The sequence below is a fragment of the Puma concolor genome, chromosome D2 (assembly GCF_028749965.1).
Source record: "Puma concolor isolate L17-30 chromosome D2, mPumCon1.1.hap2, whole genome shotgun sequence".
In the NCBI taxonomy this organism is placed as follows: Eukaryota; Metazoa; Chordata; class Mammalia; order Carnivora; family Felidae; genus Puma; species Puma concolor.
In genome coordinates this window covers 30,207,206-30,232,419 of record NC_141677.1, presented here as the reverse complement: position 1 = coordinate 30,232,419, position 25,214 = coordinate 30,207,206, and the positions used below count along the sequence as shown (strand labels likewise).

At 36.7% G+C, this 25,214-nt stretch overlaps 1 protein-coding gene across 4 annotated transcripts in view; it reads right to left on the bottom strand.

Moving 5' to 3' along the window:
• Positions 1-25,214, bottom strand: part of MYPN (myopalladin) — a 113,533-nt gene that overhangs the window by 70,753 nt on the left and 17,566 nt on the right. For all 4 annotated transcript variants that reach the window (XM_086679845.1, XM_086679846.1, XM_086679844.1 and 1 more), the window contains one exon: positions 13,148-14,050. In XM_086679845.1, coding sequence (XP_086535971.1) covers positions 13,148-14,049 — 902 coding nt within the window. In that variant the 5' untranslated portion in view covers position 14,050. The remainder of the gene's footprint in view (positions 1-13,147; positions 14,051-25,214) is intronic.

Genomic DNA, 25,214 nt, shown 5'->3' with positions numbered 1-25,214 from the left:
AAGAGCACTGGTGTGATTTTTTTGAGTTGAACTGAGCATTAAATGCATGAAACAATAGTTGAACTTGAAACAACTGGCAAATTATGATTATTCAGACCTGGGTATCTGGCAGATGTTTTCTCACAAATGAATGAAATAAGCCTGTTGTTTGTGGTGAAAAGATAACCAATACCCTTGTTGCCAATGAAAAAAAATATTGGAGCTTTCAAGGAAAAAATTAAAGTTTTGAAAACTTGTATCTCTCATCATAAACTTAGGGCTTCCCAATATATAAAGGCTTTTTGATGAAATCAAATGATGATATTAACAGGTGTGTTTTTTTAATATTAGATAATAAAATGTGTCAACATTCAGAAGATCGGCATTACTCATTTTCCAAATTACCAATGCATGATATTATCTGTTCAAACTTCAGGATGGACAAAGGGTTTTAGTAAAGCGGAGTACAAAAGTTCATTGGTTAAAAAAACCCAAAAAACACCAACACCAAAGTTCACTGGTGTGGTTTCAGATTTCACACTGCAACTATGCTTTAAGAAACTACTGCTAACTGAATTTTGATGTAGTACCAAATAGGAATATCCATGTTACCTGAAAGGCTGTTGAAATATTCCTCCTGTTTCCAATTACGTATCTCTTGTAAGACCAGATTTTAAAAGTTTACTTCAACCCAAACAACATATTACAACAAACTGAATGCAGATGCAAATATGAGACTCTAGCTGTCTTCTATTAAGCCAGACATTAAAGAGATTTGCAAAAAATGAACAACAATGTCACTCTTCTCACTAAAAACTTTTTTGAAAAGTTATTTTTCATAAAATTATTGTTATTTTTTATTTCTGAGAGGGGAATGAGGGGCAGAGAGAGAGGGAGACAGAGGATCCCAAGCAGGCTCTGTGCTGATGCGGGGCTGGATCTCACGACTGTGAAATCATGACCTGAGCCAAAATCAAGAGTTGGACGCTTGACCGACTGAGCCACCCAGGCACCCCTCAAAATTACTTACGCTTACATGTTCATTATTGTTATTTAAAAATGAATAAGAAACAACTATTTAAAAAATTTCTGTTTTATTTCTAATATGATAAATATAGATGTAACTTATAAACACAAAACCTCTTTTGGGCCTCAATAACTTTTAGGATTGTAAAGGGGTCCTGAGAACAAAAAAATTGAAAACTACTGGCATTTTATTTAGAAATCTAGAGGTAAATAAATAGGAAACTGCAAAGCGAGTTGAAATGGTTCTATTCTTTAATATTGTTTGACTTTTTAAGCAATGTACCTGTATTAATTTGACAAAGCAAATAGAAATAACTATTCAAAACAAATAAACAAATATCTTCCCTTATATAAACATTATAAGGTTATCTCATCTCTTTAGTTAATGTTGTTCTTCCTTACCAAAATGAGAGTGGAAACATCTAGAGCAATTGGACAGCCAGAAGTCAATAAGTGAAATGATTCAAATACTCAAACTCCCTGTCAGAAACGTTTTTGTTCTTACTCAGATGGCAGGATAGCTTCAGCCAGTCCCACAGAACAATCAGTAACCGTCACTCTGACTTTAATACCATGACCCACTCAGAAATAATGTGCCGGTCAGGATGCCTTCAAAAAAGTATTAAAATTTACTTGGCTATCCTGAAGACTTCTGAGGTTAAGAAGGAAACACACTGTCTTCAAACATCTATCCATGTTAGGGAATGTTTTCACAGAAATGCCCTGCCCAAGGTGCACGTTTTAGAATGCCAAATCCTCATGACACTTACAGAAGGACAGGAGTGCCAGACGTGATTCATGGCTTAACAGAAATGAGTCAGTGATCTGGGAAAATAAGGCAGGTCCAAATGAAAAAGAAGGACCCAGTTTTAAAGCACTAAGTGTAGCTTGCCAGATCTGCTAATTTGGCTAGCTACCAAGCCTCGGAATGAAAACGCTGAAGAGACACGTTTTCAGATTTAACTGGATTTTTGGTTACTGCTGTTAGGTTACTATTTTATCAAAAATATGGCTTGGATAAATGTTATGACTCATTGCTTTAGCACATTAATGACTTCTAAACGTAATTTGAATGTGTTATTCTGACTCACCAGCAATAATGCTCATTAAAAGAATGATTACTCAGAACATTTCTTTAGCTCTGCCCCAGCCCTTCCAATGTCCCTGTCCTACCTCCTATAATTCCCTTTTCATGTTTGTTTCCTTTACTTATAATTATACATTGATTTGTAGGTTTGTTTGTTTAATATTGCTCTCCCTTACTGCTCTACCTTACTATGGTAAACACCATAGGGCAGAGATAATCACGTTTGTTTTGTTTATCATTTGTTTATCTGGTTCCTAGCACAGTGTATGGCACATCACAGCTACTCCAAAAAATGTTTGCTGTATGGATGTTAAATGAATAAATTCAAATTAGGATTATTATAGCCTCAAGTCTGTTTTGTTTTCATCTTTCAAGAAGGCTTGGGGGCTAGAAAATAACTTTCTTTGAATTGCCTTAAACCAGCTTTGTCTAACAATGCCTGATCTCTTATGTGAAGTGTACAGGGCCTAAAATAGACAATAGGTTGTATGCTTACTTCATGACATCCTCAGCTCTCTCCATGCATCAGAGTGACTCTTCCCTAGACAGACTGCATTAGACTCTGGAATATATTGGACAATAAGATAATTGTAGACGTTTCCTAACAAAACTCCAAGTTTTGTTGGATTTTGTGACACAAACTGATGTCTTGTATGTCTTGTTTGCTACTGAGTTAACAAATTTAGGTGTTTGTGACCAATGGCTGTATTTCAGTCATTGGGAGTACAAGGGGAGGATATGTTTATGCTTGAAATTTTATTAAAATTTATTAAGTTCTTCCAGGTGGAAACTTCTTGGTAACTTAAGAAAAACATAAATAAGCCGTTGATTAATATCAAGATATCAAGACCACTTCTTACCACATAACCAATTTTAATAATAAAAGTGAGGATTGGGGTGCCTGGGTGGCTCAGTTGGCTGGGCGACCAACTTTGGCTCAGGTCATGATCTCACAGTTCCTGAGTTCAAGCCCCACATCAGGCTCTGTGCAGACAGCTTAGAGCCTGGAGCCTGCTTCAGATTCTGTGTCTCCCTCTCTCTATGCCCCTCCCCTGCTCATGCTCTGTCTCTCTCTCTCTCAGAAATAAATAAATATTTAAAAAATTAGAAAAAATAAAAGTGAGGATTAATAAAGTGAAAATGAACACAAACCCTAAAATAAATTTTTAAAGGACTACATTACTTTGGACAGGGCTGACTAGAGACTTTTTATTGTCTCCTTCTAGAATTCTTACCTTTTCTTTCTCTCATAGTACTTATTACTAAATTACTATACAATTTACTTATTTATTGAATTTACTGTTTATCATCTATTTCCCTCACGTCAAGTAGAATAGAATTTGGCAGGAAATTTTGTTTTATTTACTAATGAATTTCAACTGCCTGGAATAGTTCCTGATGTATAGTGAGTGCTGAATGAATTTTTATTGAATGAACGAACAAATGAACATATTGAATTTTCTAGTTCTGTTGATGCAAGGTACTTGAATCTTTCTACTGTTATATATTTTAAAGTATCATTTTTTCCCCTTTCTTCTGTTGACTATGTAAAATTTTGTTCAGAAGAAATTCTTCTATTTGTTGAATTTGGGACCACTCTGATGGTGTTGATTTTGTTTATCCTAAGAATTCAAGTTTGGCTTAACATTATGAAATCACTGTTCTTTACTATATCAAAAGAATAAAGGGGAAAAGTCAGATAATGATCTCAATAGATGCAGAAAAATGTTTTATAAAATCCAACATCCATTCATGATTTAAAAAAATCTTAATTTTCCTAAACAAAAGAAACTTAAAAACAAAATCTTATGTAGTGGTGAAAAATGGAAAGTATTCCCTTTAAGATTATAAATAAGACTAGAATACCCAGTGTCACCATTTCTTTTTAACATTGTAGAGAAGGGCTTAGCTAGTTCCATAAGTCAAGAAAATGAAATATAAGACACAAGATTGGAAAGGAAGAATGCCCCCTCCCCCCAAAATTTATAGAAAATCTCTAGAATGTAGCAAGTTTACATTGGTTAGAAAACCAATGTACAAAGTCGATTGCATATCTATATATAACAAATATAGAATATAGTTTTTTAAAAACCTATCACTTATACATCATGAAAATGAGGTACTTATCAATAAATCTAGCCAAGGATTTGTAAGACTCAGAGAAAAAATTATTCAGGCTTAATATTAGGTAACCTAAATAGATGGAGAAATATACTATACTGTGATCCTGAATATGAAGCCTCAATATTTTAAAATTGTCAAATTCTTCCTAAATTGGTCTCCAGATTCAATGCAATCCCCAAAATCTTAATAAATTAAAAAAAATTCTTATGGAATTTGAAAAGATGATTCTAAAATTTATATTGTAGAGCAAAAGGTCAAGAAGAGCTAAAAATTCTTAAAATGAAAAGGCTGGAAATAAAAATGATGAAAACTCTATTGCAATGCAGTAAATAAACCACAGAAAAAGAATAGAAAGCCCTGAGCTAGCTCCACATGTTTATGGAATTTTGACCTACAATGGAGCTGGCATTATAGATTAGTGGGGGGACGATATACTTTTCAATAAACTAGAGATTAAACAGTTGGTTATCCAATCTAAAAATAAAAATAATTAATAAAAATAACCTAAAAATAATCTGAAATGGATTCTCTGCTTCATACCATACACAAAATCACCTTTAAATGGATTAAAAACTTAAATGTGAAATACATGATTATAAAACTTTTAGAAGACAATATACAAGAATATCTTACTTTGAGGTTAGAAAAAAAATTTTTTTTAAATTTTTTAATGTTTATTTTTGAGAGAGAGACAGACAGAGAGTGAATGGGAGAGGGGCAGAGAGAGAGAGGGAGAGAGACACAGAATCTGAAACAGACTTTAGGCTCTGAGCTGTCAGCACAGAGCCCAATGAGGGGCTCCAACTCAGGAATAGCGAGATCATGACCTAGGCTGAAGTTGGACGCTTAACCAACTGAGTCAGCCATGCGCCACTTAGGAAAAATTTCTTAAGCTAGCATACTATAAAAACCAAAGCCACAGGGGCACCTAGGTGGCTCAGTTGATTGAGTGTCTGACGTTGGCTCAGGTCATGATCTCAGTCAGTGGCTTCAAGCCCTGAGTTGGCTTTGCGCTGACAGTATGGAGCCTGCTTCAGATTCTCTTTTCTCTCTCTCTCTCCACCCCTCCCCTGTTCTCTCTCTCTCTTTCAAAAATAAACATTAGAAAACCATAAGAAATGTAACTAATTTTATACTAAAGTTAAAAATATCTAATTATGAAAGATACCATAGAGAAAAGAAAAAGGCCAGTCAAACCCAGAGAGGATGTTTTCATAACACATATGACATATGATTAGTATCTTAATCAGATTTTTTAAAAGTCTTACAAGTCAATAAGAAAAAACAAACAAACAAATTGATAGAAACATGAAAGATATAAAGAGGCCCTTCATAGAAGTGAACACTGAATGTCAATAGACATGCTTTTAAAAATCTCAACTTCATTAAAACCTGTGGAAATGAAAATGAAAATTACAATATACCATTTCATACCTATCCGACTGGCAAAAATTTAAGTCTGATAATACACATATTGTCAATTATGTAGAACAACCAGAACTGTTATGCGATGTTGGTGGGAATGTAAGTTGAAACAACTCTTTTGAAAAAAATTTGGTATTACTATAAAGTTGTTGTACATACTCCACCAGCAATTCCATGCCTAGACACACTCATGCACCAGGAGAACATATTAGAATGTTTATAATAACATTGTTCATATCAGGAAAAATTGTACATCAATAATACAATCTTCTAGCCTTACAGTAAAATGCTATATAGTGATGAAAATGAGTGAATTAGAGTTACATGCAATGTCATTGATATAGTTTTTAGAGAAAAGATTGAAACAGCAGAAGAATATGTATGTTACAATTCCACTTACATAAAAAATACATGTGAATTTCACTAATGTTACTTTTTAAAGCTGTTTATTATAGAAATTTTCAAACAACACAAGTAGAGACGCTGTATAATGAACCACCATACACATATCACTTAGCTTCAACAAATTATCAACAAATGGCAAATGTGTTTCTTTTATATTCTCCATTTTTTCCCCGCCTTGAATTATTTTAATAATTCAAGTCTAGGATAATTAAGTCTAGGATTTTGTGTCATTCACCTGTAAATACTTCCATATCAATATTATATAGAGACATAAAGATACGTTGTAAAACTATGAAGAAAAACCATTAAGAAAAATTTAAAGAGAGGGGTGCCTGGGTGGCTTAGTCAGTTAAGCATCTGACTCTTGATTTTGGCTCAGGTCATGATCTCATAGTTTGTGGGATCGAGCCCCACATCAGGCTCTGCACTGACAGTGCAGAGCCTGCTTGCAATTCTCTGTCTATCTCTGCTCCTCCCCTGCTCGCTCTCTCTCTCTCTCTCAAAAATAAATAAATAAACATTAAAAAAAAGAAAAATCTAAAGAGAAAACACAAGATTTGAGCTCATGGTTATTCTGAGATGGGAGGAAGGGACAGCATTAGGAAGACAGTGGTCTTAAAAATAATGGATATGTGGACACATAGACGTCTATGCTATTATTCTTATATTATGCATATATATGTATGTAAATATTCTTCAGTATCTATTCAAAATATACTTTAGAAAACAATTCAGACAATTCAGTCTGGTGATCTTTGTCTACTCTGGGAGTATATATGAAGTCAAGAGACTGATTAAAGAAAGTTGGTGGCAAGTAGCAAGGACTTGGAGAGTTTCTGGAGTTTGCGGGGGTAGAGAATTTATACCAAACTCTTGCCTCAAAAACATTTAAGGTGAAAGGATATTTAGTATTGCCCAAGAAGGAAGGACAAAGAGAGAGGACTTCAGTGGAAGGAGCCTAAATTTCCAAAGTTTACAAGGGCAAAGATGTCTTCCCATGGGCCAAGTGGACACCACAGAAATTAGCCTGGTTTTCCACCTCAGAACAGATCTTGCCTCAAAGCACCACCAACTAAGGTGAGGTGACTACAATAGAAGTCTGTGAGGAGTGTACTGTTGGAATAAGAACTGAGAAGCAGGTGCTAAAGTGTTACCAAAGAATGCAACCTGGGGAAGGTCCCTCCTAGTAAGGATGCCTCTGAAGAAATTGCAAAAATTCTCAGCATGGAGACAAACAGGAGTTTGTTAAAACACAGATGTCTAGGCCTCACTTTCAGAGATCCTGATTCAGTAGGTATAAGGTGGAATCTGGGAATTTGCATATTCACTGAGGTCTCAGATCATGCTGACCCAAAGTGTTCTACGAGGCTCTCAAAATGTCACCTCTGCCCTTCTCTGGACTTATCCCAAACTATTTCCTCTTCTCTCTTTATGTTCTAGGGATACCAGTTCTTTTAATTCATTAAAGTCAACAACGGTCTTACAAACTCAAGGCCTCCAAATTTGCTATTCCCTCACCCTGAAACACTTTCCCCAAACCCCACTTTGCTGAGCTAACTCCCAGGGATCTTTTATTTCTGAGCTTAAATATCACCTTTTAAGAAAACCTTTCACAGCCTACCCATAAGGTTTTGTGCCTTCACTATATGCACCATCCTTTATAACATTTATCATAATTGTAATTATATAATAATTTTGGTGAATTTTTGTTTATTGTTTGTATAACAGTATATGGCACACTGTAGGCATTTAGTATTGGTTGGATAAATGAGTGAACGAAGGCATCTAGATTTTCCCAAAAGGTAGAAGAAAAAGCCCCTAAATAATGTAATATTTCAAAATATTTTTATATTTTTTCACTATGTATCATATATAATTATTTCTAATAATATTTTTGTATTTCCCCTGAATCATTTAAAATATCCTTTGTCTTTATAACTAATTTATTTTCTGAGCACATCACTTGCAGGCCAAGGTCCAGAAGTAGCAATAGGAAAACGAAACAGCCAAAGCAGGCACTGACATCTATAAAGGGTAAATTTGTGTTGCTTCAGAAGGTTGTGTACAAGCAACCATACTTAGTGTGACGCAGCTGTACATTCCTGGGAAAAGAATTTGAAGTCAGGATACAAAAAGGGATCATGGCCATTTGCTGTGAATTCCTGCAGACTCTTTCATCTGTGCGTAATGTATGAATGTATTTCATTTTCTAAGACAACTCCTCCAATGAAGCTATGTCCAAAATTAAGCTTTCAAAAACACTACCTTCAGTGATATAGGATCTCCCCTCTACAGAACAAGATAATTTCTGCCCAATTAACTTGGAAATCAACAAATATACCAAAGATGATTTTTCAATTTGCTAAACCAGAGTTATAAGAACATGGAAAAAATGCTGATTACACAGATACAAGGTTAGACCTCAGTTGCCAGATATACTTGAACATTTTCTTGCAAAAATGAAAAGGATATTATTCTCCTTGACTGTCATATTCCCATATGCTAAACTGAAATGTCTCATTATTATTTTAATGCACTTTTAAGGAATTCTCTGGATCAAAATCTGTGCCCCTGGATTCTGTGTAGACGACTCAGGAGTTCCAGGCTTCTTCCATCCCAATGCTTTTCAATTTCAAAAGCTCTAATTTTATCTTTCAAAAATATGTGTTTGTAGGGGCACCTGGGTTACTCAGTAGGTTAAGCCTCCAACTTTGGCTCAGGGCATGACCTCAGGGCTTGTGGGTTCGAGCCCCGTGTTGGGCTCTGTGCTGACAGCTCAGGGCCTGGAGCTGCTTTGGATTCTGTGCCTCCATCTCTCTCTGCCCCAACCCCACTCACACTCTGTCTCTCTGTCTCTCTCTCTCTCTCAAATAAAAGTTAAAAAAAAAATTGAACAGAGACAGAACACGAGTGGGGGAGGGGCAGAGAGGCGGAGAGACACAAAATCCCCAGCAGGCTCCAGGCTCTGAGCTGTCAGCACAGAGCTCGATGTGGGGCTCAAACCCAGAAACCGTGAGATCATGACCTGAGCAAAGTCGGACGCTTAACCGACTGAGTCACCCAGGCTCCCCCCCCCCCCCGCCGCCACCCAAATTTTTTAAAATATGTGTTTGTGTGTGTGTGTGTGTGTGTGTGTGTGTGTGTGTGTGTGTGTGTTGGAATAACATGTAACAGATTCATTGTGGGGAGAAAAGTGGTAGGAGGAGTTACTGCTAGAAGAAGATTGGAAAACACTACTCCAGTCTGGCACTAGTGGAAGTTAGTTCCAAGTGTTACCTGCTTATATATAGTCCCTTTGTAATTACAGAGATATTGTGTCCAGATTTCCCAGTGTCCAGGTCATTCCTTGGAATGTCTCCAGTTCCACTACCCTCCCATTTGACCTTCAGTCCTGCATTTCCAACTGCCTATTTGGATATCATCTCTCAGTCTCCTCATACTCCAATTATTAACCTCCGCCATAAATCAGCCACCTCTTCCACTTTCTTAGCCCTTGCCAATGACCCCATTATAATCTCAGGTACCCGTCTTCAAGCACGTGGAGTAGCATTTTTTACTCATCCTTCCTATCCAGTAGTCACCAAGTTTCATTTTATTTCTTTTCTTCTAAATCTTGCTCGCTTGCATTTTTCTCTGCTTTCCCATTGCCCCCATTCAAATCTGATCAGAGCATCTGATGTCTGGGCTACCTTCCTCAGCTTCCTATTGGCTTCTTGACTCCATTCTTTTCAAGTCTAACTCATTCTTCCAGACTAATGCTACTTAAATGCCCTCTTTCATCTTGGTACTTCCCTATACATAACATTAAATCGTTTCCAGGTGGTTTTGAAACCAAGTCTGAACTATTCTGCTTTGCTTTCAAGGTTCTGCAAAATCATCTGGCTCTACTCTCTTTTCAAATTAGGTCAGTCTCCTCCCTGTCGTATAAAAATATTACTACTCCAGCATCGGTGCCTTTATGTAAACATGTTAAGTTGACCTGGCCTAAAAGGACCCATCCCTCTGCCTACTTCTTCGATCTTCCTCTCATCTTTGCTCATCTGTTACCCATGTTCTTCACACAGTCAAGTACTTGCAGTTCCTTGAAAACACTTGTCTCTAGGCCTTTGCACTTGCTTCCTCCTCCACTGATGGTCTCCTCAAACTAAAGAGACACCTCCTGTGTGAATGCTTCCTTTATCCTGCACTCCAGGCAAAATAATCACATCTTCCTTGAAGCCTCTATGGCATTCTACACATACTTCTGTTATAGACTTTATCACACAATATTGCAATGTTTTGATTACATGGTTGCCTGATTGCTCTTTTAGATTGTGAGCTACCCTCTCAGAATAGTTTTAGACTTGGTTTCAAAACAAGGTCCTTGACCTCCCATAGCTCACAGTTGTTTTGTACTCCCAGTGAGTCACTTTAGTAATTCAATAGGTATTTGTTGAATGAATGAATAAATGAGTAGATTTCTTCCTAAATCCTCTCGCTCCTTCTCACCTTAGATGTCTGAAGCCTCTTTGATCTTTCTAGTCTTCCATCCCTTCTCTGAAGCCTGATAGTTCTTATGGTTTCATACTGTAAACATTTGGATGATCTTTTAAAACTGAATCCCAAGCTCCTTGAGGGCAGGGACAAATCTTATATTGTCTCTGTCATTGCAGTAAACACAGGGCAGAGCACATAGTAAAAGCTAAATATATATTTTTCCAATTACAGTTAAATAAATTGTGGACTTAGGAAAATAATGATTGCTAATAGTTAACCTGGAAAATTCTAAAATTTTTTTCAATATAATTGCAGTCATAAAATGAGGTACTAATTCATTCGGAAACTATTTAGTGAATACCTAGGAATTTCCCAGCACCAAACCAGTGGTTGAGATACAGGCATGAATTCAATCAGTAAGAAAATTCTTCCAGGTAAAACTAGTATTGCTACATAGAAGCTGTGTACATTTTTTTTTTCACTTTTAAGTTTGTAAATTTGTAATTGGTTAAGTAGTTTTTGAGTGACTACCAGATAACTTTGTTTTTTGGGGAATGGGTATCTTATAATTCTTCCTGGCTGATTTTTCTCACAGGAGCACTGAATTCTTTTTTTTGTATCTGAGATTGTCATGGTCAAGAAAGAGGGAGAATCAGTTCTGAATGATCTGGTCTAGTTTTTTTGGGTTTTTTTTTTTTTTTTTTTTTTTTTTTGGTCCAACCCATGTTCAAAAAGTAGTGGGTTTAACAGAAAAGTAAGTTGTACATGTACTCTAACTTGAATGCTCCCCAGCTTACTTAGGCCAACCAGATGTCACTGAGTAGTTTCTATCATGGTGCTGTGATGACATCTAACCAGCATTACCAACCAGAATCCTAGAGAGTGTCATCAGGCATGCTTAGGGTAGAAAGGTAGATACTGCTCTGTGTGGTACAATTTCAACCCTTTGCCATATCTTAGGTCAAATGACTCACTCCTGATTTAAATCTAAATTTAGTTTCTTGTTTTCCTGTTTCTTTATGCATTAGTTTACTTAAAATTTCTCAGTGACTACTAAGGGTCTGAAACTGTGCTTGGTGGTCAAGATACACAGGAGAACCACTGCCCTCAAGGAGGTCATTTGGATAACTGGATAGTAGTGTATACACCATTGTAGAAATAATATTTAATATTGCCTTATGTTGCCTTTGAAAAGCAGAATTCAGTATATGAACACATCTTTGGACTAGAATCTCTTGAATCAATATGCAAATACGAATAAAACTATTATTATTAATACTATTACTGTCTCATAATACCTATAATATGAATACTGTGTAAGAAAAAGACAAGGCCCTGTTTAAACACCTAGAATAAATGTTAAATAGTAATTAAGTCATATTCTACTAGTAAATAAATGGTTAGGAAGGCAAAGTGACTGTTACAGGATTCTAAATACCAGTAATTCTCTACAAAAGCAATACACATAAAGCAGTTTATTCATATATTATTACATTATAATATTAGGGTTTGCAAATATCACTCTGGGTTTTGTGAGGCCTAAAGCTCATAAATGTGGAAGAACCCCTTAAAAAATAAAATAAAATTAGACCACAAAGTTAGGAATCTGATCAGATTTGAATGGGGGCAATGGGAAAGCAAAGTTAGGAAACGCTTATGCGAATGAGGAGCCCTGAAGCTTCATTTGCTTCAAAGAAAAGCTAACTGGTAGGCACATAAAAGATTAATATCCTCTCTACTCATCAGTCATATTAGGGAAAGACTTGGACTTTAAGGAGAATAGTGTTCATTAAGCTGATATCAAAAGGTTTATAATAAATACATGTAAAATGAATCTTTAAATTGATCTTACTAGGCCACAGCCTTATTCTATCTTTATTTTATTAATCTTTATTCTATTATTTGGCTTTCTTTAAAGTTAAAAAAATGCCACAGGTATTCATTGAGTACAGATCTTAAATACTTTCTTTTTTTAAGCTTCAGGCTATAGACCTGTGCTATCCAATACCATAGTCACTGGCCACATGTGGTATTGGGCACTTGAAATGTGGCTGGTGCAACCAAGCCTGAATTTCAAATTATATTTAATTTTAATTAAATTAAAAAACTGATACTGAATTCCACTGTTAGGAAATTTTGAACTATGTTTGGAACAACTTGGGTATGTCAAGCTACTTTTTCAACTATAAGTGTTACGAAATCTAGATGCAGATTAAGTATTTCCTAGGAAAATTTAGCAGTCAAATTGAGATGTGCTGTTTATAAGTGTAGAACTCACACTGGATTTTAAAACTCTTAGTATGCCAAAAATAAGGTGAAATATTGTATTAATAATTTTATATTGATTACCTGTTGAAATCATAATATTTTAATATGGTGGTTAAATAATACATAATTATAAAGTTAATTCCACCTGGTTCTTTTTATTTTTTGGAAATCTGGCTACTAGAAAGTTTTAAATTGCACATATGGCTGATATTATATTTCTATCGGAGAGTGCTACGTTACACTCTTTTTCGCAAAAGGAGTGTATAATTTTTGAAACCACATACTTAAAAGATAGACGTAGGAGGATCCGGGTGGATGGAAAGCAATTACCAAGCATTACTAATGGGACATTTTTACCTTACTTGAGGTGGTGGAATTCCTACCACTATGCAATCCAACTGTACTCTGGTTCCTTCTGGAACTTCTCTGCTCCGTAACTTTTGAGTGAACCGGGGAGGTTGCCCCAGAGGTTCTTCATAGTACAAAGATGAAGGTGAAGACCCAGGGGTGGTGTCTCCACCAGCTGCCTCACTGGCAGCCAGCTCAGCTTCGCGCCTCTTAGCTTCCTGCCGTTCAAGGGCGTGATTCACTTCATTATCCCTAGTATCTGCAGGGATAGGGATGGGAACAGAAGATCTTTCTCTTCTTTCTGAGATATCTGAGAAACTGGAGCTATTCTCCTGCATAAGTTTGTTTTGAGATTCCAATTTACTCTTGTGGTTTTTGCAGGCACGAGGTCTAATCCTTTTGGAGCTATGGGCTTTGAAAAGGGAAGACAGCTCTTCAATGAAATCGGCAGCCTTATTTAAGAATACTTTTTTGGACTGGGTTTCAGAACTATACTGTGGCCTTTTTGCCTCCTGGGAGCTCTCTCTAGAGCTAGTAGAACCTTGAGAGTTATCCTGACAGCAGTTGGGGTCAAAACTTGATTTAGGTGAGTGTTTCATTTGATCAGATGAAAGGCGTTTTCTAGCTTGAGCATCATCTGCTTTCTCCAAAGGGTCATGATTGATGGCCAATCTTGCCAGATTGACACTTTCATCTAATTCCTCTTGGCTCAGGAAGGCTGAAAGATCTGGAAGGTCATCTTGGCCTCCTCCCCCTTCAGCAGCTCCAGAAGGATTGCCAAAATGGAAAGGGTTGGAGGAAGGTTCTGCTCGACTCCTTTCATTGTTTCCCCGGTGTCTAGTTTCTGCTAAATAACTCTCTCTTAGAAGCTGAGATATGGAAGTAGAAGCTTCTACGCTGTCGTCTTGCATGCTGTTACAAATAATAACAAGAACAAAAAGTTTCAGTCATTTCTAAAGAATAACAAGTCTATGTTTATTAGAGCATGATGGATTCTTAAGAACTTAAAGTTTGAAATAAAAAATTGCCTAATTTTGATACTTCTACAAAATTTCCATTGAAGACTTAAAGATTAACCTCAAATTGTAATATGAAGAGGAACTGAATGAGATTTCCCTGTAATATAAAATAAAAGCATGGGTGATAAGCACTGAATTAAATTCTTTAACACAAGTTCAGTTGTGAAAGCTATAATGTAACTATAGTGAGATTAAATGCAATCTCTAAGCATAATTTTGATAACATCTGTAAAGGGCTTTTAGTTATAAAGACCTTTCATACACAGAAATTTGCTCCTTTACCTTGAATGTAATAAAATAATAAAAATGAAAAAGTTTTTCATTTAATTCAGAAAAAACCCTACATAAACTGGTATTATCTCCTATTGCTTCAAGACTTTTTCATTCAGCTTCACCCACACTGGTTTCTTATCATTTCTTAAATATTCTAAAGTCACATCTGAAATGCCTCAGAGCATTTGTACTTGCTGTCACTTATACCTGGAATGCTCTTTCTGACAATGTTACATGACTCATTTCTCACTTCCTTAAATTACCTGGTCATCTATTCTCTCCTCCGTGATTCCTTCTTTATGACTCAACATAAGGTGGCAATCTCCTTCTAGCCTATACTTTTTACCCAGTTTAGTTTTCTCAGTACCAGCTAACTCTATGAGAAATCTTACACGCACATTTTTTAAAATGTTTATTTATTTATTTTGAGAGAGAGAGAACGCAAGCAGAGGGGGAGGGAGAGAGAATCCCAAACAGGCTCCATGTTGTCAGTTCAGAGCCCAAGTTGGGGCTCAATCTCACAAACCATGAGATCATGAGCTGAGCTGAAATCACGAGTCAGAAGCTTAACCAACTGAGCCTCCCAGGAGCCTCTCTGCAGGCACATTTTTTAGCAGCTTGTCATTTTCCTTTTACTACTAGAATGTAATGTCCACCAACATAAGGAATTTGATCCCAATAAATGTTTAGTGAATAAATTCTTCTTTGAAATGGAAAAAAAAGATACTGACTACATAATCTTATTTACTTACCAAAGACATAAATTTGATATAGTTCGTGAATATAAATAATGTTTTTGTTTTTTGACTAGAGACAAGTTGTTTAAGTTCAATATTGTTTATAGGTTCAATCTGCTCTTGAAAAGTATAATGATTTAGCCTTTTCAAATAAGGTATAATTAATTTAATTTCTACAAAGATAGGAGTTAGAGCCTAGGTTTAAAAAAAGTCTCTCATATTAACATTGGTGAAGAGGGGTTATAGAAGACAGGGAAATGAAGTGCAAGACAGGACAACCTATACTACATTTCACTGTATACCGTTTCCTCACTTTTGAGTTTTAATTATATGAGGATATTACTGATTCAAAAAATAAATAATTTTTAAAATATTAAGAAAATACTACCATAACTTTCATTCAAAGCCCCCTGGACTAGAGAGTTTGGTAATGCAAAGCACTTTTATATGATTAACCTTTTATCATTTATTTACTCACACATTTGCTAGAGGGATGGCAAACTTGTGACCCGTAGACTGTTACTCCTCTTTCTTTCCTTAAATGATACAGCTAACAGATTACAGTGCTCTTCCCATTGATCTTGACTGTCTTAACACTCCACTTCTTCAGCCACCACTAATCAATCAGAGATGGCAATAGAGCTGAAGGTTGTTTGCCATTCTTGGCTACTATGTTCTAGGCCTTATGCTGGGAAGATGGAAAGGAAAGTAATCTTTCCTCTTAGGCTTTATGATTCTATCACAAAACTTGTTTTGGTTCACTCCTTTCCCTTACACGATAGCCTCACTTTACATCACAAAGAAGGCTTCCTAGGAACTGTTCTAATTCTCAAACTTTTAGAGTGCTGTCCCAAACTAACCTCTAACTTGGCAAAGTAAGCAGTCACCTTGAGAGGGCAATTAGAGATGGCTAAAGAGATCACCAACAGCAAAATATTTTCCCACATACTTGTTACTGCCTGAAATTGCCACTACTGGAGTCATTTGTTTGGGTGAAGTCTATTGTGCCTTAAAAAAAGATGAACTGAAAATGCAAAGGTGTTGGATGGGTGCAAAGATTTATCTACAAAGATATTCATCACAGTATAGATGATAATATTAAAAAATTGAACCATGTTCAATAAGCAATTAGTTAATTAAATTATGATATACTCATTAAATAGAACTATCTACCATTTTTAATTTGGTAGAAAACTAAATGATATACAAAATAGTATATGAAAGTATAATTGATATCCCAATTGAAAATGTGTCCCAAATGTGCATTAACTTTATAAAAGAAGAGGTTTTCTTTTTTTCCCTTTTTAATGTTTATTTATTTTTGAGAGAGAGAGACAGAGCACGAGCCAGGAAGGAGCAGAGAAGGAGGGAGACACAGAATCCAAAGCAGGCTCCAGGCTCTGAGCTGTCAGCACAGAGCCCGACGAGGGGCTTGAACTCACAGATCGCGAGATAATGACCTGAACTGAAGTCGGATGCTTAACTGACTGAGCCACCCAGGTGCCCCAAAGAGGGTTTTTTTTTTTTTTTTTAATGTTTATTTTTGAGAGAGATTGAGTAAGAGCTCTGAAAGGGAAGGGAAAGGGGGAGGGCAGAGAGGGGGGAACGGAGGATCTGAAGCAGGCTCTGTGCTGACTGACAGCAGAGAGCCTGATGTGGGGCTCAAACTCATGAACCATGAGAACATGAGCTGAAGTTGGCTGCCTAACTGTCTGAGCCACACAGGCGTCCCTAGAAGACTTAAAGAAAGATATGTGAAATAAGGTGCAAAATGCTATTTGAAATGCAATTGAAGTACTAATTCAAAATCCTTCTCATTTGTAAATCAACTATTTCATAGTCTTGTGTGAATTTCTGCACATACAGAAACCTTGATCAGATCCTTGAACAGTGTGGGTTTTAGAAGCACCAACCCTTATAATAAAAAATCCACGTATAACTTTTAATTCCTCCAAAATTTAACTGTTAATAACCTACTGTTGACCAGAAGCCTTGCCAATAACACAGTCAATTAACACATATTTTGTATTATATATGTATTATATACTGTATTCTCACCATAAGGTAAGCTAAAAAAAAGAAAATATTATTAAGAAAAGCATAAGGAAGAGAAAATGTTTTTACAGCACTGTACTGTATTTTTAAAAAATCTAAAATAACCTGTGTATAAGTGGACACATATACAATTCAAACCCATGTTGTTCAAGGGCAACTGTATTTAAATGGAAAGGGAAAATGAAATAATTTATAAATAAGAATGGCCTCCTATTAGGTGAACATTATTGTATATTGCATTTATGTAACTTCATCTCTAACTCTGTATTCTAAGATGGCTTTTATCTCGAGGCAACACGGAATGAGCATTGGTCTTGGAATCAGATTGGTTTTCAAATTCTGGGTTCATGAACTCTTAGGAGTTGTGTGACTTTGAGTAAATCACTTCTTTGAGCTTTGGATTTCTCATCTGTAAAACATGGATGATGTCTATTTTCAAGGAGAGTGAGGATCAATAACATTATGAATGCAAACCCTTAAAACCGGGCTAATCCCTATAATGGACACTCAAAATCATGTTAGCAAAATATTTAGGTAAAGGTGATGTTAATGTTGAAAAAGTGTTAAAATTTTTATATTTTTGGTGAAAATAGGAAAGAAAATACTCATAAATGGTATTCACTGCTCTCTGTAACCATTTTTTTTTTCTTTTTGAAAGAAAAGTTAATTGAGGTGTGAATGTGTGCCTGCTCTGATGCTTATGGTCATAAGAAATTATTATAATAACAAAACCTTCAAGTATTCAAAATAAAGAGTTGCTTTAATGGTCTAATTTAATAAATGTTTAATTAATTTCTTTAATGTTCTTTAATGTAGTATTTATTACTTAAAACTTTGAGGTTAGATGGGCATTGAAGAGGGCATCTTTTGGGATGAGCACTGGGTGGTGTATGGAAACCAATTTGACAATAAATTTCATATATTAAAAAAAAACAAAAAACCAAAAAAACTTTGAGGTTAGATGTGATTCAAATCCCAGTTCTGACACTTTCTTGTTGTATAAACTCAACAAAGGCACTTAACCTCTGTAAGCTTCAGCTGCCACATCTTCAAAACAGGGATAATAACAGTAGTCATCTCATAGGTCGAAGTGATGATTAAATGTGTTTGGCATTTAGTAAATGTTCAATAAATGGTAATTATTATTATTATTATTATTGCTATTATAAAACAACTATAGTGACATACCATGATAAGAAATGGAAGTAGAACTAGTGAAGTGATTGACCCAAGGACAAACTTTGAAGAGAAACTAAATTCCATATGTGTAGCTAATTCAGCACTATTTATATTCTATTGAAACACATGTAGTCTCATGAGTGAACTGTGCTGCCTTCAGATCTTTGTGTATATTTTCTTTGTGTAGGCCACTCCCTGTCCGCACTTCCCTTCACTACCTTACTGGGCCAAGTTACTGGTCTTCAGTTCTTAGCTGAGACATTGCTCTGGGATTTCTTCTTTGTTCGGGGTTGGGTACCTGTGCAATGTACTCCCAAAGTTTTCTGTCTTTATCCCCAAACACAGCACTTATCACAACATATTAAATTTGCCTATTTACATTTCTGTCTACTTCATTTTGTTTTTGTACACCATTATCTCTGTGCACACACAGCACATAGAAGGTGATCAGTAAATATCTGTTGAATTCTTTTGTTCATTAGAATTTCCTGCTAAATCTATTGTTGCTTATCTTTTATTTTAGTTGCAGGATAAAGTAATATTTCTATTTATGAAATCATATTTACAAAGAAAACTTCCAGACATAAAGAAAAATATAAACTGGTAAAGGCAGTAATAACTTCAAGGTGACTTCCAAATGAAAGTTTATTTATGGTGGGTAAAATAACTGGAATTTTGCTTTCTTTTCATACCAGAAATATCAAGAACATCTGATTATAATCAGAAACCTGGGTTTAAATCCCAACACCAATACTAAATAACTGTGTTATACTGAGCATGTCATTTAAGGTAACTTAATCTCAATTATTCCCATCTTTCAAATGGAATAATAACAATTCCATTTCAGAAGGTTCTCAAATGAAAATGCATGTATAAATTGTTAAGCTGATAAATATTCTCTACAATAAGAAATAAGAAATGCATCATTTTTCTCTTTCAAGCATTAATTTAAAAATTTTTTTTTTCAACGTTTATTTATTTTGGGGACAGAGAGAGACAGAGCATGAACGGGGGAGGAGCAGAGAGAGAGGGAGACACAGAATCGGAAACAGGCTCCAGGCTCTGAGCCATCAGCCCAGAGCCTGACGCGGGGCTCGAACTCACGGACTGCGAGATCGTGACCTGGCTGAAGTCGGACGCTTAACCGACTGCGCCACCCAGGCGCCCCTCAAGCATTAATTTTAAACTATTTGTTACAAAATTTACACTTTTAAAGAGCCCAAATACTTTTAAAAAGCTATTATGCAATATGTGGTCCGGGCTGGCTTTGTCTGTGCCACAGCATTACAGGGAGGACCCCTTCTCCTACTGTGGACTGACGCAGCCCTCACCGGAAGGCCCGGTGAAAAAGCCTTTGTCTTTTCTCACAGCACTCCAGGGAACCGGCCTCCTTTTAGGTCAGTCAGAGAAAGACAAATACCATATCATTTCACTCACATGCAGAATTTGAGAAACTTAACAGATGAACATAGGGGAAGGGAAGCAAAAGTAAGATAAAAGTAGAGAGGAAGGCAAATCATAAGAGACCCTTAAATACAGAGAACAAACTGGGGGTTGACGGGGGGTGGGGGCTTAAATGGGTGATGAGCATTAAAAAGGGCACTTTTCTGGATGAGCCCTGGGTGTCATATGTAAGAGATGAATCACTGGGTTCTACTCCTGAAGCCCAGACTACACTGTATGTTAACTAACTTGAGAATAATAATAAAAAAAGATATTATGGATAATGTAGCTTTCATTTATTCATCCAGTATACATCTCTTGAGCATCCACTATATGCCAGGCACCATTCCAGGCACTATGGATTCAGCAGTGAACAAATGACAAAGTCCTTACCTTCATGGAGTTGATATTCTAGTGGAGAAGACATAACTGTTAAGAAGAAAAACAAGGCGGGGCGCCTGGGTGGCTCAGTCGGTTGAGCGGCCGACTTTGGCTCAGGTCACGATCTCGCGGTCCGTGAGTTCGAGCCCCGCGTCGGGCTCTGTGCTGACAGCTCAGAGCCTGGAGCCTGCTTCATATTCTGTGTCTCCCTCTCTCTGACCCTCCCCTGTTCATGCTCTGTCTCTCCCTGTCTCAAAAATAAACGTTAAAAAAAAAAAAAATTTAAAAAAAAAAAAAAAAAAAAAAAAAAAAAAAAAAAAAAGAAGAAAAACAAGGCAATGGAATAGAGAATGAAGGGGGAGAGAGAAAGGTATTCTATTTTAGCTAAGATCAGGCATAGCTACTAATACAGTGGGGACGTCAGCCATGTGACCATCGTGTGGGTGGGGGGATGAGAATTTTTAACTCAACGTGTCAGTGTGAAGGGAGGTGAATGTTTGCTGTGTTTGAGTCAAGTCCAATGTGCCAGGAGGTGAATGAAAAAGAAGAGTAGAAGAAAAAGAAGTCAGAAAAGTATAAAGTTAGATCATGTGAGGCCTTGTAGACCATGGGAAGGTCTTTGAATCCTAGTACATGTGTGAATGGGGAAGCATTTTAAAGTTTTGAGAAGCAGATGACATGGATTTGAAAAAAAGTTAATCATGGCTGCTATGCAAAGAATCAAGTTGAAGGGAGCAAGTGCAGAAATGAACAGATGGGTCAGGGGTGTACTGCAGTATGCTAATCAAAAGATGATGGTGGCTTGGATCAATGAATGGTATCAGTGGGAGATGGTGAGAAATGATCAGATTTGAGGTATCTTTTCAAAGTAGAGTCCTTATAATTTGTTAATGGACTGAAAGATACGAGAGAAAGGGCAGAGTCAAGGGTGACTCCAATATTTAGGACCTCAGCAACAAGGTGAGTGGTGGAAACATTTACTTGCATGAGCAGATTTCAGGAAAGGAAATTAAGAATTCTCCTAGACATTTCATCTGAGATGTTCAGAGTGACATTGGACTTTGTTTCCTTCTTTCTGCTTCTTACAAAATTGAAACATTTAACGCCACTTTCAAAATAAGAATGAACATTGCCTTTGAAAACAGATCATGGGTAAGGTTAAATTGTCCTAGGTTGGAAATGAAACAGTTAATGTGGCATAAATAATCAAGACGGGTGCCTGGGTGACTCAGTTGGTTAAGCGATCCACTCTTGATTTCGGCTTAGGTCATGATCTCACGGTTCTTGAGTTTGAGCTTCACATTGGACTCTATGCTGACAGAGTGGAGCCTGCCTGAGATTCTCTCTCTCTCTCTCTCTCTCTCTCTCTCCCTCCCTCCCTCCCCCTCTCTTTCTCTTTCTCTCTCTCTAAATAAACTTTAAACAAAATAATCAAGATAGACTTTAGTAAATCATATAAATTAATTTAGTGACATAGAAGGCTTATTGAATGTTCTTCACTTAGCTAAATACCTCTATTTCACCCCCCCCCCCCCCCCCCCGCCCTAGGATTTCTTTTGAAGAGACCATCTGCCCTGAGAACTCACTGAAAATGTAAAGGTCTGGTTCATAATAACAAAACTTGATGCTGGTACCTTTGGGCATATTTTTCAACTCATGTTAACTCAGCACTACTCTTCTGTAGGCTCTAAAAAGAACTTTTTGGAAATATCATATGGTATACACCCATCTTTTGGTTATATGAATATTTAAACTGGGACATTGACCAGAGAATTGGCAAAGCCTAATATGAAGTAACTTGGGGAACACCTGGGTGACTCAGTTGGTTTAGTGACTGACTTCGGCTCAGGTCATGATCTTGCAGTTAGTGGGTTCAAGCTCACTGTTGTCAAGGCACAGCTGGCTTCAGATCCTCTGTCCCCATCTGTCTGCTCCTCCCCTGCTTACACTCTCTCAAAAATAAATAAACATTAAAAAAAAAGCAGTTTGGCAATATGTATTATGAGAATTAAAATTGTTCACACCTTTAAATTTTTTTTTTTTCAACGTTTATTTATTTTTGGGACAGAGAGAGACAGAGCATGAACGGGGGAGGGGCAGAGAGAGAGGGAGACACAGAATCGGAAACAGGCTCCAGGCTCCGAGCCATCAGCCCAGAGCCCGACGCGGGGCTTGAACTCACGGATCTGCGAGATCGTGACCTGGCTGAAGTCGGACGCTCAACCGACTGCGCCACCCAGGCGCCCCTGTTCACACCTTTAAAAAAGAAAAGTAACTTGGACTCAAACATAAATACTGAAATTTTCTGGCTATTAAGTATCATTAGGTATGTATTGTATTGTATTGTATTGTATTGTATTGTATTGTATTGTATTGTATTGTAAGTGGGATCCACACCCAATGTGGGGCTTGAACTCATGATCCTAAGATCAGAGTCATATGCTCTACTGACTGAGCCAGCCAGACACCCCTACAATATCATCAGATATCTAAATGAGAAAATAAAGCTGGTTTCTAGGTAAACACAAAAATATCTTGATATTTAATAATTATTTACGTAAAGAGCTGGAATAGGACAAGATAAGACAACTTTAAGTAACTCACCTCTAGAGTGAGGATGAGCAGAACTACCCTGCTTACATCATAGGTTTGTTTGTGAAAGCAGTTCAAAAATGTTGGGGTGCCTGAGTGACTCAGTCTGTTAAGCATCTGACTTTGGCTCAGGTCATGATCTCACAGCTTTTGCCTTGAGCCCTGTGTGGGTCTCTGTGCTGACAGCTCAAAGCCTTGATCCTGCTTCAGCTTGTGTCTCCCTCTCTCTCTCTCTCTCTGCCCCTGCCCCACTTGCACTCTGTCTCTCTCAAAAATAAATAAACATTTAAAAAAATGTAGAATACAATGCAAATTTAAGGTAATCATTTTCTGCTGATGTATAATTATTATACCTAGAATGTTCTTTTGGGGAAGAATCATCAACAAAATTAGGCTTTGCTCCCTCTCTTTAATGCTGGTATTGACCTGTTTGTCTTGCCTTCTCTTTCCCATCATGTCCCACACAATAGAAGTATCTAACTCAGTTCTTTTGGAGAAACTTGCTGGGCCAAGAACCAAATCTCATTACATAGGAACTAGTCCTGGAGAGTTGAGTACAGATTATCTTTTAAAATTTGGCTGCAGATGGGATGCACTTTGAGGCAAATCTTTCTTCATTGTTATGGTTTCCATCCCCTATGACAGTGATCACCTCCAACTTAATTTTATTTCTAATCTATTTTTGGTGTGAGTGACATTAGTAATTTAATAAGTTAGTATATGTTGCATTATTAAAATAAGGACATGAAATATAGGGAAATATGTCAGTAGCAATACAGAAATAGTCTGTGCACCATTGTCTCTTAATTCCTCTTTCCATTTGAAAGAGGAAAAACAGCAGATAAAAACAAATACAGACAAATGTGTACATTAGAAGAGACTGTTGAGCTAAAGAGACAGAGCAGAGCTAATACACAGAGGAAACAGTGGGAATCTGTTTAATTAGGGACATTGCTTAAAGGGCAGGGGTTAAAGGAAGGAAATGATTTTTAGATAAGAGGCCAAGGGTGAGTAAACCATTCTCTTATTATTGTTTTAATTGAATTGGTAATGGCAGAAAGGTAGGAAAGAAAGTAAAGATTTAGTCTGAGGGGGAGAAAAGAGATTGGCTTCTGTGAAACATACTTTTGTATGTTTTCATATACAGAAGAGGATAAACGTGTAGGAAAGTACTACAATAAAGTTAAATTTTGGGCTTTATCAAACTTTGGGCTTTGTCAAACTTTGACAGAGAGCAAAGAAATTGTGTAAAAGTAAACTCTGTGACCTGAGGGAAGGCTAATTAAAGGCAAGCGAGAAGGCTTCAGGCATAGGATCAGGAAAAGGTTTGGTGGCAGTCACAAAAATGAGGTTTTATATCACCCTCGAGATTTCACCATTTGCGGTGAACTTAGCTTGTACACAAGACATAAAAAATGAGTAAATGTTAATCCATTTTAAATAAGAAAAATAAGAAAAAAATAGAACATTTTCATCCTCTACAGCCTCTTCATATTTGTGTCAATTTTCTTTAAGTGATGAAGGGTTGAAAAAGATAGCTCCCCCAATTACATGGACATAACATGCTTGCTAGATTGGGAGAGGAGCAGGTGCCCCAAAGAGGCTTGGGATCTCAAGATCTAGTTTTAGTTCAAGAGCTTGGTGGGAAGACTCTGCTGGGGCCCTCCCAGAGGATGTAGTGCATTGTGACTCCAGATGAAGGTGTATATAGCACGCAGCCTGAGCTTGTCAAGGTGACTCTGGTTATACATGAGCTCTACAAACTCTCTGCTGACTGCAGGTAAATAGTCATACAAACGTTTGTGTCCACCAAAAATGTATCTGTTGAGTATAAGCTCTTAAATTTTTAAAGACTATTGTGTCTGTACTTGGGTTGTCCCATTTAAGCCAAAGCATAATTCCCTAGCAGTTTTAAGAGCTCTTTGTCAACTATGAAGCACATAGACCTTCTAGAAAATATCTCCATGGTGCTTGATTCTTTTATATCTCTTAAGAGAGGAAAAAAGATACCTTTTTTCCATTTTTTTGTCTTATTATGGGCAATGACACAATGCAACAAGCAATGCCTTTGTCATATCTCGATGTCAATGAAGGAAACTACTGTAATTATTCTGGGGTTAGCAGTATCATTTGTCTTGTATTTTCAGGTTAGCAAGCTGAGTTCATTACCTCTATTACATATAAGGAATTAACTGTTGAAAAATTTAGCTGTCACTTTAGTTCGTTAAAGCCCTTTCACAATGAAACCTGATTTATGTGCTGCACTATTTCTTCAAAAGTAAGTTGGAAAAACTATCTCTATGAATTCCAAAACCCAGTCTCGAATAAAAACTCATTCAATTTTTGGTGTCTGTGAATTGCGGTTCTGAGTCCATTCTTTTGAATATGTGCCTTTGT